At 38.9% G+C, this 13,406-nt stretch overlaps 1 protein-coding gene across 1 annotated transcript; it reads left to right on the top strand.

Moving 5' to 3' along the window:
* The first annotated feature begins 4,835 nt into the window (after positions 1–4,835).
* On the top strand, positions 4,836–13,314 carry LOC307023407 (MOB kinase activator 1B). Its single transcript, XM_079656659.1, has 6 exons — positions 4,836–5,161; positions 6,430–6,596; positions 8,252–8,345; positions 9,175–9,308; positions 11,025–11,188; positions 11,312–13,314. The coding sequence occupies exons 1-6, from the start codon at positions 5,148–5,150 to the stop codon at positions 11,387–11,389; spliced, it is 651 nt and encodes a 216-aa protein (XP_079512785.1). The 5' UTR covers positions 4,836–5,147; the 3' UTR covers positions 11,390–13,314.
* Positions 13,315–13,406: the final 92 nt, after the last annotated feature.

The raw sequence follows: 13,406 nt of genomic DNA, 5'->3' as shown, positions 1-13,406 counted from the left end.
TGAGTGCCAAAGTATTGAGGAATGGATCAATGTTGATCAAATGTAGGGATAGAGAGCAACAGGGGAGGGCAATAAAGATGAGTACCGTGGAGGGTAAGAAAGTGGAGTGTTCACTGTTTAGTGGTAAAAAGCTAGTCAGGGGAGTGGTGACAGGAATCCCCGTCAGAATTACAGCGGATGATGTGAAAGAGAATATAACAAATGCCAAAATAAGTGATGTCAAACGCATGAAAGCAAACCGCAATGGGGTTAATGAAGATAGTCTTTCGGTTCTGATCACCTTTGATGAGAAAAGGCTTCCGGAAAAAATACTTATTGTATGTTCCACCACCAATAAGATGTTTTAAATGTCAGAGATTTGGACATGTGGCGGCAGTGTGCAGAGGGAAACAAAGGTGTGGCAGATGTAGTGGAGATCATGAATACGGCAAATGTGAAGAAGGGGTAAAGCTGAAATGTTGCAATTGCGGAGGGGAGCATAGTTCAGCGTACCGTGGATGTGAGGTTAGCAATAAAGCAGAAGAGGTGCAGCGAGTCAGGGTGACGTAGGGAGTAAGCTATGCAGAGGCAGCAAAGACAGTTTCAGGAGGAACGCAGGTTACAATGGAAAACAAGAATAAGAGCAAAGAAACAGAAAAAGTCCACAACTGTGTTAAGTTGAAGGAGGACACTCTGATAGTGAGTAAAACAGAGTTTGTATTGTTTATGGCAGAGATTATCAACTGTTCAGCGCAGACTAATAGCCGGAATGAAAGAATAAAAATAATTGTCAGATCAGCTGAAAAGTACCTTGATGTGAAAGGGATGCAGTGTGAAAGATATACTAAATGATGATGTTCAACAATCTCAGACATGCAGTGGATCAACTTGATGGTGTTAGTTGTACTGCAGTGGAATGCCAGAAGTTTAATTGCAAATGGACAAGAGTTTAAAAAATATAATGACAATCTGGGAGAGAAACCTAATGTAATTTGTATTCAGGAAACATGGCTGAAACCACAACTGGATTTTATTGTGAAGGGATATACTGCAGTTAGAAGAGATAGGGACTCTGGCAGAGGGGGAGGAGTTGCAACATTCATACAGAGTGGTGTAAGTTACAAAGTTATGCATGTAAGTACAGATCATGAAGCAATAGTTATAAGGGTATGGAATGATAGAGGACCTATAGATATAGTAAATTATTATAATCCGTGTGGGAAATTAGATCAAAGTATATTAGAGGATATTGGGGGTTTACTGCAAGGAAAAGTCATATGGTGTGGGGATTTTAATTCACATAACTCACTATGGGGTAGCAGTAGCACAGATGCAAATGGTGCAGTAGTTGAGGAATTTATAGATGACCACGGGCTAGTGTGTATTAACACTGGGGAAGGAACAAGATATAATTGTACAAAGAATATAGAAACAGTACTTGATCTGACATTTGTGTCTAGTGATATAGCAGGTATAAGTACATGGAGTGTGGTAAAGCATACTACAGTGGGCAGTGATCATTATCCTGTAATGACTAAAGTTGGGACCAACATACGTTTTGAAAAGGAGAAGAAAATTCCTAGATGGAAATTGGGAAAGGCTAATTGGGATGCTTTCCAAGTTGTAAGTACGAATAGATGTAAAACACTTCAAGAGGAAAATGATGATGATATAAATAAATTGAATGAGGAGCTCGTTAAGGTTATCATACATTCAGCTAAAGAAACAACTCCGGAAGTTGAAGGAGTTAGGCGCACGAAGAGTGTACCCTGGTGGAATGGTGAATGTAACAAATCCATTAAAGACAGAAATAAAGCATTCAGACAACTCAAACAACTCCATTCTCAGGAAGCTTTGAATCAGTATAAAAGGGCCCAGGCTATAGTAAGGAGGACGATACGAACGCAAAAACGCACTTTTTGGAGGCAATATTGCAATAGCATTGGAAGAGAAGTACAGCTTGCAGATGTTTGGGGCATGATTAGGAGAATGGGGGGAGTTCGAAGGAATTATGAGTTGCCAGTTTTGAGCAGTGGGGACATAATAGCTGTCACAAACTTAGGAAAGGCGGAACTTCTAGCTCAGACATTTAAGAAAGTTCATAGTTCAGATAACCTTACAGAGGAAGCCAGGCATTGCAGAGATAATACATTAATGGAAAACCCGAGAATATTGGATAGAGTAGAAGTGTTGGGGGATCAGGTGGACCTGCATTTTAGTATGTTTGAGTTGAGGAAAGCAATTATTAGTGCTCGTCAAACCACTCCTGGGAAAGATGGTGTTTGCTATAAAATGTTGGAATATATGACGGATAACTCTCTAGTCATTGTGTTAAGATTGTTTAATAGGGTTTGGGATTCTGGCCAACTTCCTTCGGTTTGGAAACAAGAAATAATAGTGCCCATACTAAAGCCAGGGAAAGACCCTTCAGATCCATCTAGCTACAGACCTATTGCCCTGACATCGCATTTATGCAAAATCATGGAAAGAATGGTTACAGAAAGGTTGACATATATCTTAGAAAGTAAAGCTCTTTTATCACCATATCAATGTGGGTTCCGTAGGGGTCGGAATACAATGGATTCTATATTGTGCTTAGAATCAGACATCAGGAAAGCACAGACCAACAAGGAAGTAGTGATTGCAGTCTTCTTTGATATTGAAAAGGCTTATGACATGCTCTGGAAGGAAGGACTACTAATCAAGTTAAAATCATTGGGAATTGATGGTAAAGCATATAATTGGGTTATGAATTTTTTACAGGACAGAAAAATACAAGTAAGAGTAGGTGCAGAATATTCAAGTGTGTATGATGTGGAAAATGGTACTCCGCAAGGTAGTGTATGTAGTCCGTTGTTGTTCAATTTAATGATACATGACATTTTTAATCAAGTTCATCCAAGTGTGGGAAAATCTTTGTATGCAGATGATGGGGCTTTGTGGGCAAAAGGCCGCAATGTAGCACATGTTGGAAAGAAAATACAAGCTGCAATAGTTGAAGTGGAGAAATGGTAAAATAAATGGGGATTCAAACTGTCAGTAGCTAAGAAGCAAGTCATTTGTTTTACAAAACGGCATAAAATTGCTCCTGTATCATTAAAATTGTATGAGCAACCTCTTGAACAGGTAAATACAATAAGATTTCTTGGTGTTTGGTTTGATGGAAAACTAACGTGGAGCAATCATATAGGAAAAGTTCAAAGTAAATGTAAAAAGGTCAACAATATACTTTGGTGTTTGGTGGGACAGGAGTGGGGAGCGAGTATGTCATCACTACTGAACATAGATAGGGCACTCATGAGACCTGTATTCGATTATGGGTGTATAGCGTTCATGGCAGCAGCAGAATCAAACCTTAAAAAGCTGGATGTCCTACAAGCTCAGGCCCTGAGGATTTGTAGTGGAGCTTTTAAAACATCTCCAGTATCAGCAATACAGGTAGAAATGGGAGAAATGCCTTTAAGGATAAGAAGAGTAAAGTTAATGTTGGCATACTGGGTAAACCTTCAGGGGCATGGTGATAGTCATCCAGCGAAAAGTATTTTTGAAAGACTGCTGGGAGTACAATGAGTCACATTTAACAAGTTTCGGATGGATTGGTGATGTTAAAGCGGCAAGTATAGGATTGAATCAAATACAGTATTGCCCCACAGTTGCAATCTCGTCCATTCCACCCTGGTTATTCCCATTGCCAAGTGTAGACCTCAATATACAAAAAGAGTTGAAGGAAAATAAAGAAATACCAGTATGGCGCATAGTCCAGAATTATTTTTGCAAGATATCACTCAGACTCAACAATCATATTTACAGATGGCTCCAAAGATCCAGAGACAGGGCGTGCTGGGGCAGCAGTTTATATCCCAGTGAGTAATTCACATATAAAGAAAAGGGTAACAGACCATGTGTCAGTATACACCACAGAGTTGTTGGCATTGGTATTGGCATTGGAATGGATAAAGGAGAAAGGAATACATAATACTGTAATTGCATCTGACAGCTATTCAGCTTTATCGAGTATACGATCAGGCAGATCTTCATTTAGAATGGACATAATAAATGAAATATTTCTAATTTTGTATAAAATGCAAATCAAAGGCATAGCAACTCGTTTCATCTGGGTTCCTGCTCATGTTGGTGTGGAGGGTAATAAACAGGTGGATATTCTGGCCAAACAAACACTCAGAATTACGAATATAGACATTGAAGTTCCGCTCAGCAAAGCGGAGGTTAAAGCATTCATACATATATATGCGCAAACAACATGGCAAGATCATTGGGACCTTAGTGACACAGGAAGACATCATTATAACATTCAAAGGTATGTGGGTGATGGAAGGAAGGTGGGGTTTAAAAGAAGGGAGGAAAACGTAATTTCTCGGATGAGAATAGGTCACACAGGTCTCAATCATACATTAAGGGTAATAGGAAAGCATCCAACCGGAAAGTGTACACACTGTAGCCAGCCAGAAACGGTTGAACATGTTTTGCTGCATTGCAGGAAATATAGTATTCAGAGAAATGTGCTTTTCCAAACACTGAAGAAAGCAAAATACATTGACTTTTCGCTATTAGGGCTGTTAGGGAAAACATCAGGCAATATGTATTGTGAGCTTATTACGTTTCTTAGAGAAATTGATAAATTTAAAATATTCTAGAGTTTTGGTTTTATTTATTTTGTTGTTTTTTGTTTGTTTTATTTTGTTTATTGTTTTCTGCATAGTCTCTTGTCCATACTCCAGTCCAGTTGGTGGCGGTAATGCACCTAAAATGTGGTTTGCCAACCGCCAATAAACACTAAAGAAGAAGAAGAAGAAGATATTGAGCTCCACTAGATGGCAGCACACGACAGAAATGTATCGAATCTGCTTTAAACGTCAGATGAAGAAGTTAGCATTACATTCAGTACGCTGCTGCCTCTCAGCGTACAGAACAGCATCCAGTGGACCAGTTCTCTACACAATTTATGTATTTTCTTTCATACGGACGTGGAGACACTCTTATTACTTTCAGCTAAAGTAATAGTTATTTTTGAATTTTTACAAGGAGCACACAAGAAAGCCAGAGAATAAACGAGGACGTGTGAGAGTTTTTAACAAACAATCCCTTTGGTCTGACCTGCTTGTTAGCTTTTTTGCCAAGAGAGTTATTTTTCTACGGTCCAAGGAAACATGAGCTTTCTTTTGTGAGTAATATCTTTCATAAATACTTAGTTGGACTTGCCATGTTGTTTTATATTATGGAAATATCAGAGATGTTAGCGCTACAAAGCTAGCTAGTTAGCAATAGCATAATACGGGCTGGGTCTACTTGCTGGAATCACATCCGAATGTGTGATGTATTACTTTAATTCTTTCTTATATTTTTATGGTTTTAACTATTTAGCATCTATAGTAAATTATTTGCAATCCCTTATTGTTCTGCTTAAACACTTTTAAGATAAATCGTACTAACGCCAGAGCAAATTGTAACTGAGAGGGGATGTCTGTCTGGCCTAGATATTTACTGGAGCGGACACTTTGTTGCCAAAGGCTAATCCAGCAGCCCTGATGTAACAACACAACGCACAATTAAATATTTGACACCAAATGTGATCAAAGTAACAAAGTTGTTTCGCTGGTATTTCTAAAGCAGCACAACAATACCTTGTTTATGGGTCAAATCAGAGGGTGGAGGGATAACATTAAATGTTCCCTCTGGTGAGGATGTGACTGTTGTTAGGTAAATGAGTCGAGTTAAAAGCCCTCAACCTCAGAGACGCAACAATCAAATAGGTCAATTTACACTACTTATTTCAGGTACTACTGATCTGAAATTGATCCAAACTTCTGACAAATAAAGCCTTTAAAAAATAAAAAAGTTGTACTATAATTATTTTACTCAAGAACAGCTCCACTTTTGATTATTTCCAGCTGATTCCTAATTAATCGTGTTGCCTCAAGCACATTTCAGCAGAATGAGAAGTTATGACATCATTTTACATCAAGGCATTTGATTGCTATTAAACTGAATTAAAATGTTCTCTTGATTTATTAGAATATACAGTACATATCGTCATATAGTGATCTAGGATGTTGATTTTGAGATATATAGATTTGAATGCTCCTATTAAAGGGAACACTGTTTTTTAGTTTGTGACCTACCATATTGTGATGACTCAAATTCTTGTTTAATGGAGCGATGAGAGGGATTGAATACAGCACCCCTCTCCAAATGGCCTCATTAAACACATAGAGACATACTGTTCCTGTCCCCCATTCTCATTCTGCCAAACACACCAAGTCAACAAGAGCTCAACTCTTCTGTCAGCTTTTTAAGAAGATACTGACTTGATGTGAGCAATAGTCCCTCACCTAGGGCCAGGGGCACTGTGAACTCACGATGAGTCATCATATCTGACTACCTTCTTATTTATCACACTAACTATCTTCCTGTTTGCAATGTGACTCACAGTGGAAACCGTTCATCCAAGACGTTCAAGCCCAAGAAGAATATCCCGGAGGGTTCGCATCAGTACGAGCTGTTGAAACATGCAGAGGCTACACTGGGTAGTGGAAACCTGCGCATGGCAGTCATGCTGCCCGAGGGGGAAGACTTAAATGAGTGGGTCGCAGTCAACAGTAAGCACCAATTTGAACTTTTTTACCTTCCTTGATACACCCTGTATTGATACACCCTGTATTGATTGGTGTTCCTGGAGTGAGTGTACGATACAGTGATACTTTATTGTCCGATCATATCTGGAATCTTTCTTGCATCATAGAAACTCCATTAGCAACATCAACAATGGCAAATATTTAAGAGAAGAAACAAGGAAACAGATTTAACAATATGTTAGATTTGACCTGGGATTAGGGATTAACTCTGCGTTTAATGTTATGATTGACTGTTGCACGAAATAGTATTTTAGTCTAACTTTATTAAATCCTGGGACTCGGTGTCTACCTTTTTACACATTTCATTTTTTTCATCTGTTCCCTCACCTCTTAAGTTTTTGTATTTGCATGCTACTCGGTAATCCTGCTCCTGAGATCGCAATTAGTCGGCATCAAGAATCAGTTGAGAGTGAACTATCGGGGTGTAAGATCTTGGCATCTCCACTGAGGACCCTGTGCATTCATGCTGGAAAAACCACTGTGAATGTTAAATAGACCTCATTGTCTGTGCTGTGAGAGCTTTGTTTACTTTTCTCTGAATCGAGACAAACGACTTGTCCGTGGAAGTTGAATTTCCTCCTGCCTTAGAGAGCCCTTAGGGTTTGAGATGTCTAGTGTCTAAGCTTGTTTACAGTAGAACATCAAATGGTAAGGATTACAAAGTTATTCTGATCATTGACTTGAATCTCTTGACTCAAGTCATTGCAGTTGATAAGGATGACTTGCATATTTTTACAAAATGTTAACAGAAATGGAAGGCAACAATTTAGCGCATTCACTAGCATTGTTGTCAGGGAAATAGCTTGACTGCTCATTGCAAGATTTGTATTCTTGGGTTTCGTATCAGGTTAGTGGAAACGCAGTAATGTTAGTCAATGCTACACAAGCTGTTAAAGCTTAGCGTGCACAATAAAGGGAAGTTGGAATACAATCCTGTGCATAACAACGTCTCCTACCACTATGTTTTGATGGTATTTCAATGGATAGCACCAAAAGTTTCATGGCTAGAATATGACTGTGAAGGTGTACATACAACAACTCTAGTTTACTCCCACCACCGCGCACCTATGAAGTTCTGTAGAGCTGTTGTCTCTTGTCATACACCTCTTTGTCTTTCTTCGCTCTCGGAAAACTCGGTCACAGTGACAATTGAGTTAAGTTGAGGGCATGGCAGAGGCCACAGAACTGAGGTTACGTCATTTTTTGAAACTTCTTTTCAAGTCTTCATGTTGCTATGAATACAAACTCTTTAGACAAAAATACCTTTATTGGAGACTGCGTAAACCCAGTCATTTAAACATGGCGTCCCACTACGCAGGACCTCACACTTCACACATCAGCTGTTCAATATCAATTTTTCCTGTGAGATTGGCAAATGGAGCTCCAACACCAACGCTGCCAACACTTTAAAAGTAACTCTCCAATTGATGGAGAGCCAGACTTGGCTCTCTGCCTGTGGTAATGAGTGATAACACAATTTGTTCCTGATAACTGGGGTCGGTGTGCACTGTGTACTTTGGATAGGGGTAGTGGAGTGGGAGGGATGCCAGCTGTATGTGCTGTTAGGAAAGGTATTTCTCATGTACACAATTCCTATTTGCTCTTTTGCCTTTTTTTAGCTGTGGATTTCTTCAACCAGATCAACATGCTATATGGCACCATCACAGATTTTTGCACAGAGGAAAGCTGTCCAGTCATGTCTGCTGGTCCTAAGTAAGTTTGTTATCTTTTCAAACCAACCACAAGCTTTGCCTCACTCATCTTCCTCTGTCATGGCTCAACAGGGATTGTCAGTCAGACAAAATAACCTCAATTAGCATAAATGTGACAATGGAAGTTATATTCATATTCATAATACAGAAGACGTCATATAAAACACCTGCCCTAGTCAGCAGCTGCTGCCAGGATCAGTCAATTATGTTGAATGTTTTACAAGCTAGTATTTCACAGGGAAAGCTGAGCTCACAACATCTATGTTGACTTATGAAAGATTGACCAGGTCCATATGAGTAATAGAATCGCATCACGAAAGTGCAAACCTCCCTGAAGGCCAATGTTGCATTCGTGTGCTCCTCAGATCTTTAGTTTGGAACTTGATCACATGCTTTAAGTCGTAATATTAAAACAACATGGATGCTACAAAGGAAATGTGTAACATTTTATTGCTTAGAGTATTGAAACAAGACGTTGATATCTGTTTCTGAGTTGTTGTTCCAACTTGAGGAAATGTAGAACTTTCCCAGTCAGGAACTACATTTTCCAATTATTGCCAAACGAAGCCGGCCAGTCGTTGTTTTAGTAATCCTGCTGACAGACACCAAACACACAGACAGCCGAGTCTCAAACATAACCTCCCTGATGCAGGGAGGGATGTGTTTGGTGACTTTGCATCAGCCTTTTGTAAAAGAGGAAGTGAAACTGAAGTCAGAAACAGCTTGGTGTTGCACACTTCATGGACGTCAGTGGTAAATGATGGTGAACCTAGATTGAATTCATTCATCTTTTTCAATATATAATGTTGGTCATCTACATTTTTCTTTAGATACGAGTACCATTGGGCGGATGGAACCAACATCAAGAAGCCAATCAAATGCTCCGCTCCCAAGTATATCGATTACCTCATGACCTGGGTGCAAGACCAGCTGGATGATGAGACCCTTTTCCCTTCAAAAATCGGTAAGATTAGCGTTTTCTTCATCTTATCTTCTTTATATTTGTATTTGTGAGGGTTTCATATGTTTTCTATTACTGCTCAGCTTTTAACGAGAGAAACATTCATAAACCTGCTGAATGCGTCATTATGTTCTTGTGCCTGATGGTTTTACTCAATACTTAAAACACCCAAGATAAATGAATATTAATCTAATTGAATTGAATTTACGCATTTATATAAACATTGGTAACAGATAAATATGTATGGCACAAGCTGAAATGGATTATTAGTAAAGTCCTTAGGGGAGGTTGTCTGCGTTGTCATCAGCTGAGCACACATAAATACGTCTTTGTGCTTATTTGTATCACCCGAAATATATTTCACATATATTCCAGATGAACATTGCCTGTAGTTGACCATGTATAGGCTCATTGAGAAGGGTTTGAATACTTACCAGCTCAGTTCTCCGCCTCCTTCCTAGTAGAGGCTTGGGTTATCAAGGGTGGAGCCTTAATAGAGCTGGATGGAAGCCAACACAAAGACATGCCTCGTCTTTTCCTCTGTGAATCTCAATGAAAAGAGCTGATGACTAAGCAGTAGTGATAGAATGTGCTTCATGTTCCACCATCGCTACATCAATAAGTGCTATTCATTATTTACCAGGAGTGCCTCAAAGCCTTTCACCAGCCTAAAAACAAGTACGGTCACAAGTTAAGAAAACTCCACAGGATACCTTTTTAATATTTTGTACCTGGTCAGGTTTTATCCCACCTTAACCTCTAAATTATTACTATTCCTGAATTAATCTAGTTCGTGTCCAAGTTAATTATTCAAAAGAGTGGACCATGTGCACATTCAGCCCTCGGTGGTTACCTGCCGGTCACCAGCGCCTTTTGAATAATAGATGTGTAGTTTTTCTGTTGCTACGTTATCTCTATGTACACTGTGGGAAGAAGCTGTCCATCAGGCTTCTCTACTCACAATCTCTTTACTGAATCAACACATCAGACTATCCCGACTACAAATGAACGGGTTGTTTCCATGAGGTGGTTCCTTATTGCTCTCTTGATTGTTTGCACTTCACTTACATCTTGCTGTGGCCTGCCTGAAATGTGCAATCGAGAACATGTTGTAGCTGCATCGGTGTTCATTGCTCTGAGCTGTCAGGGCTTTATATTTTTCTTCGTAGCTAATAGTTTGTTTCGGAAAAATACATCATTCAAAGGTTGAGTGGTTGTTTGATGGTGCGATCCTACCAATGTATTATTTGTATTTAAGCTATGCCTGAAGAAATCCGAATTAGAAACAGGTTTATTGCCAAGTAGGTTTACACATACAAGGGATCTGCCTGGGTGTCTATGGTGCATGCACAAACACAGTTAAAGAAGATAAATAGTAATGAAAACAACCCAAAAAAAATTGATTATCATTAAGATATAGAAAATGATTAATACGAAATATAGATATACCAAAAACCTACGTACGGTATACTATAACAAAATACTAGTATATACAATAATAAAACATATGCAGTATTGTTACAGCATTGCCATTGTACTCTATGTGCAGTATTGTTATTATATCAAGCACAGTTTGTAAAATACATATCTTTTTTGGTCATTTTGAAACTCTAAAAACAACAAAGTGTTTCCATCCAGTCATTTTCTCTACCTACACACTGACTGTATTATCCATATCTTTGGTTACATCATAAGTCTTTCTTGCCCTTTTCCCCCCAGGTGTCCCCTTCAAGCGAAACTTTATGTCCGTGGCGAAGACCATCCTGAAGCGCCTGTTCAGGGTCTACGCTCACATCTACCACCAGCACTTTGACTCTGTGATGCAGCTGCAGGAGGAGGCCCACCTCAACACGTCGTTCAAACACTTCATCTTTTTTGTTCAGGTGAAGAATATCTGACATACGAGTATGGACTTTTATGTATGATGTACTGTATATGAGCGTTAAAATCTAGCTTATAGCGGATCATCTGACTTGTGTTTGCTCCCTTCCCCGTCTCTTTTCCAGGAGTTCAACCTCATTGACAGGAAAGAGCTGGTTCCACTTCAGGAGCTGATTGAAAAACTGACAACCAAGGATAGATAAATAACAATGTAACCCTTATTTTATTGGTCTTCTAGTTTTTTGCACAGATACCCACCCCGCCCTGGCTGTATGTATGCAGTAAATACTATATTTCCATTTGGGGAAATGTTTTTAATAAGGCCAGGAAGAAGGAAGGGTCTTGATAGGGTTAAGGCTAACGCTATCAGGGATTACACAATAGAAAAAGCCACAGACTAACATATAGGAGGAGATGTTTTTATTGGTATGGAACGAGCCCCAGCATTCAGTCATGGCTTACATTTAGAATAATATAGACTTATGCTCATTAGTTTTTTATTATACTGCACAGATGTTTGTTTCACTTGGATTGATGGCAACACGAGGCGTTTCGATGCTCTTAGATTCCCATTTCTAACTCACTTGCAGGGTAGAAGTGTGTAAGCAAAGTTACTGAATCATATTAGGAAGGCTATGGGGGTGTTACGGCTAGAGTTTAAGCCAACTTCACCGCAGTAGCTAGTTATTTTATTCAATTATCTACATGGATGGATTTGGGCTGGGGTCTGCTTTTTTCTCATCTGTAAGAGCCTGCATCCTTCAAAACAAAATAATCCTAAGTGCCTCACATGGCTCATTTTTGCCCTATTTCAACAAAGAAAGCTGTAAGAAGATAAATGCCATAAACTACTGACTTAATAGACAAAACATTAAATGATCCATGCCACCTCCTTCTGAGTTTCTGTGGTTCTATATTTACGCCCATTTTCTTCACACTCGCCAATGTTATTCTTACTTTGAAAGTCTATTAACCAAGTGTTCTGTGCAGGTTATGATACATGAATGTTGTGAGGAAATAGAAATAAGGCTAGAATATTGTCATGTTGTAGCATGGACTTAAATGGATTAAACTGTGTAGCTTTTCCTTTAGTGACATGTTCCTCTGTACGAGTTGTTTCCCCTCAAAACTTGAAGTAGAAACAAATCTTAGGAAAAGTCTTCAAGGGATCTCAAATTGTATATAAACGTCCTCAAATAGAAATAGAGACCTGTTTGAATTCACGACCTAAAGTGTTCAATAATAATTGGATTATGCTGCATCCCTTGTTATCTCACTAGCCATAAAGCACTTTGAACTATTTCCCTGACCTCTTTTTGCCTGAATGTTTATTCTGCATAGACTGTGCTTTGTGAGAAGCTGTATCATGTGACTGATCATAGTTTATTTCCTCCCCTCTTACTTCCCCAAATGAATGTTGAATTGCTCAACCTCCTCTGAAATTGGCTGTGAGGCACAAGTGAGATTTATTATGCTTTTTGTATGTGTTGTTTGTCGCTGTGCTTCAAACAGCAGATGCATGAAACCTTCCCAATATCAAATGTTGTTGACGATGCAATCATTTACACTAAAAGGGTGGCTCATTCATACTTTATCTAACATTAATTTCCTTTATAGTGCTTAAATCCTGGGTTATGATGAAATGGTCTTTCAGGTTTGGTTTAAAAGCAGGGAGATGAACACTTTATATATCGTTATATATAACTTGTGAGAGAGGTGTAATACTTCAATGCACACATGTAAATACTGAGGGTTAGACCTGTCTTAAAGATCATTTTTCAGCGAGCATGGAGTGGCAGCTTTTGCCATCATGTCTTTTTTGAGGCTGCTTTCCTCCCCCATATTGAAACCTTGTTTGTTTTATTGTATCTTTTCCCACTTCCTTAGCTTACTATTCTGAATGTTACTGCTCACCAGATATCCGAAAATGTAATGTAAAATCAGTCATCCTGAAAGCATCTCATCCTTATGAAATGCTCGTAACATAGCCTATTGCCTACGGTTTTTCCTCCTTGACTGTAATAATTCTTGAGATGTTTGTAAATATTGGCTTGGTAGGGGTTTTCAATGCTACTGAATTGATTTATGCTGTTTACAAGGAAAATAAAGGTGGTCTTGACTCTTTGAATGAAGCGTGTGTTTATTTATGTCAAGTGCAAATTCCAGGTACTTATGCTAAAACTGTTCCTGTCTATACCACTTTACACTGCGTTCCAATAC

Source organism: Notothenia rossii (genome assembly GCF_949606895.1).
Source record: "Notothenia rossii genome assembly, chromosome: 11".
Classification (NCBI taxonomy): Eukaryota; Metazoa; Chordata; class Actinopteri; order Perciformes; family Nototheniidae; genus Notothenia; species Notothenia rossii.
This window is presented reverse-complemented; position numbering and strand designations above follow the sequence as displayed.

What these genes read in the sequence shown, in the direction of transcription:
- LOC307023407 (XM_079656659.1), top strand. An exon ending in CCTTTTCCCTTCAAAAATCG is followed by an intron (nt 9,309 to 11,024) that starts GTAAGATTAGCG and finishes TTTTCCCCCCAG; the next exon opens with GTGTCCCCTTCAAGCGAAAC. An exon ending in ACTTCATCTTTTTTGTTCAG is followed by an intron (nt 11,189 to 11,311) that starts GTGAAGAATATC and finishes TCTCTTTTCCAG; the next exon opens with GAGTTCAACCTCATTGACAG.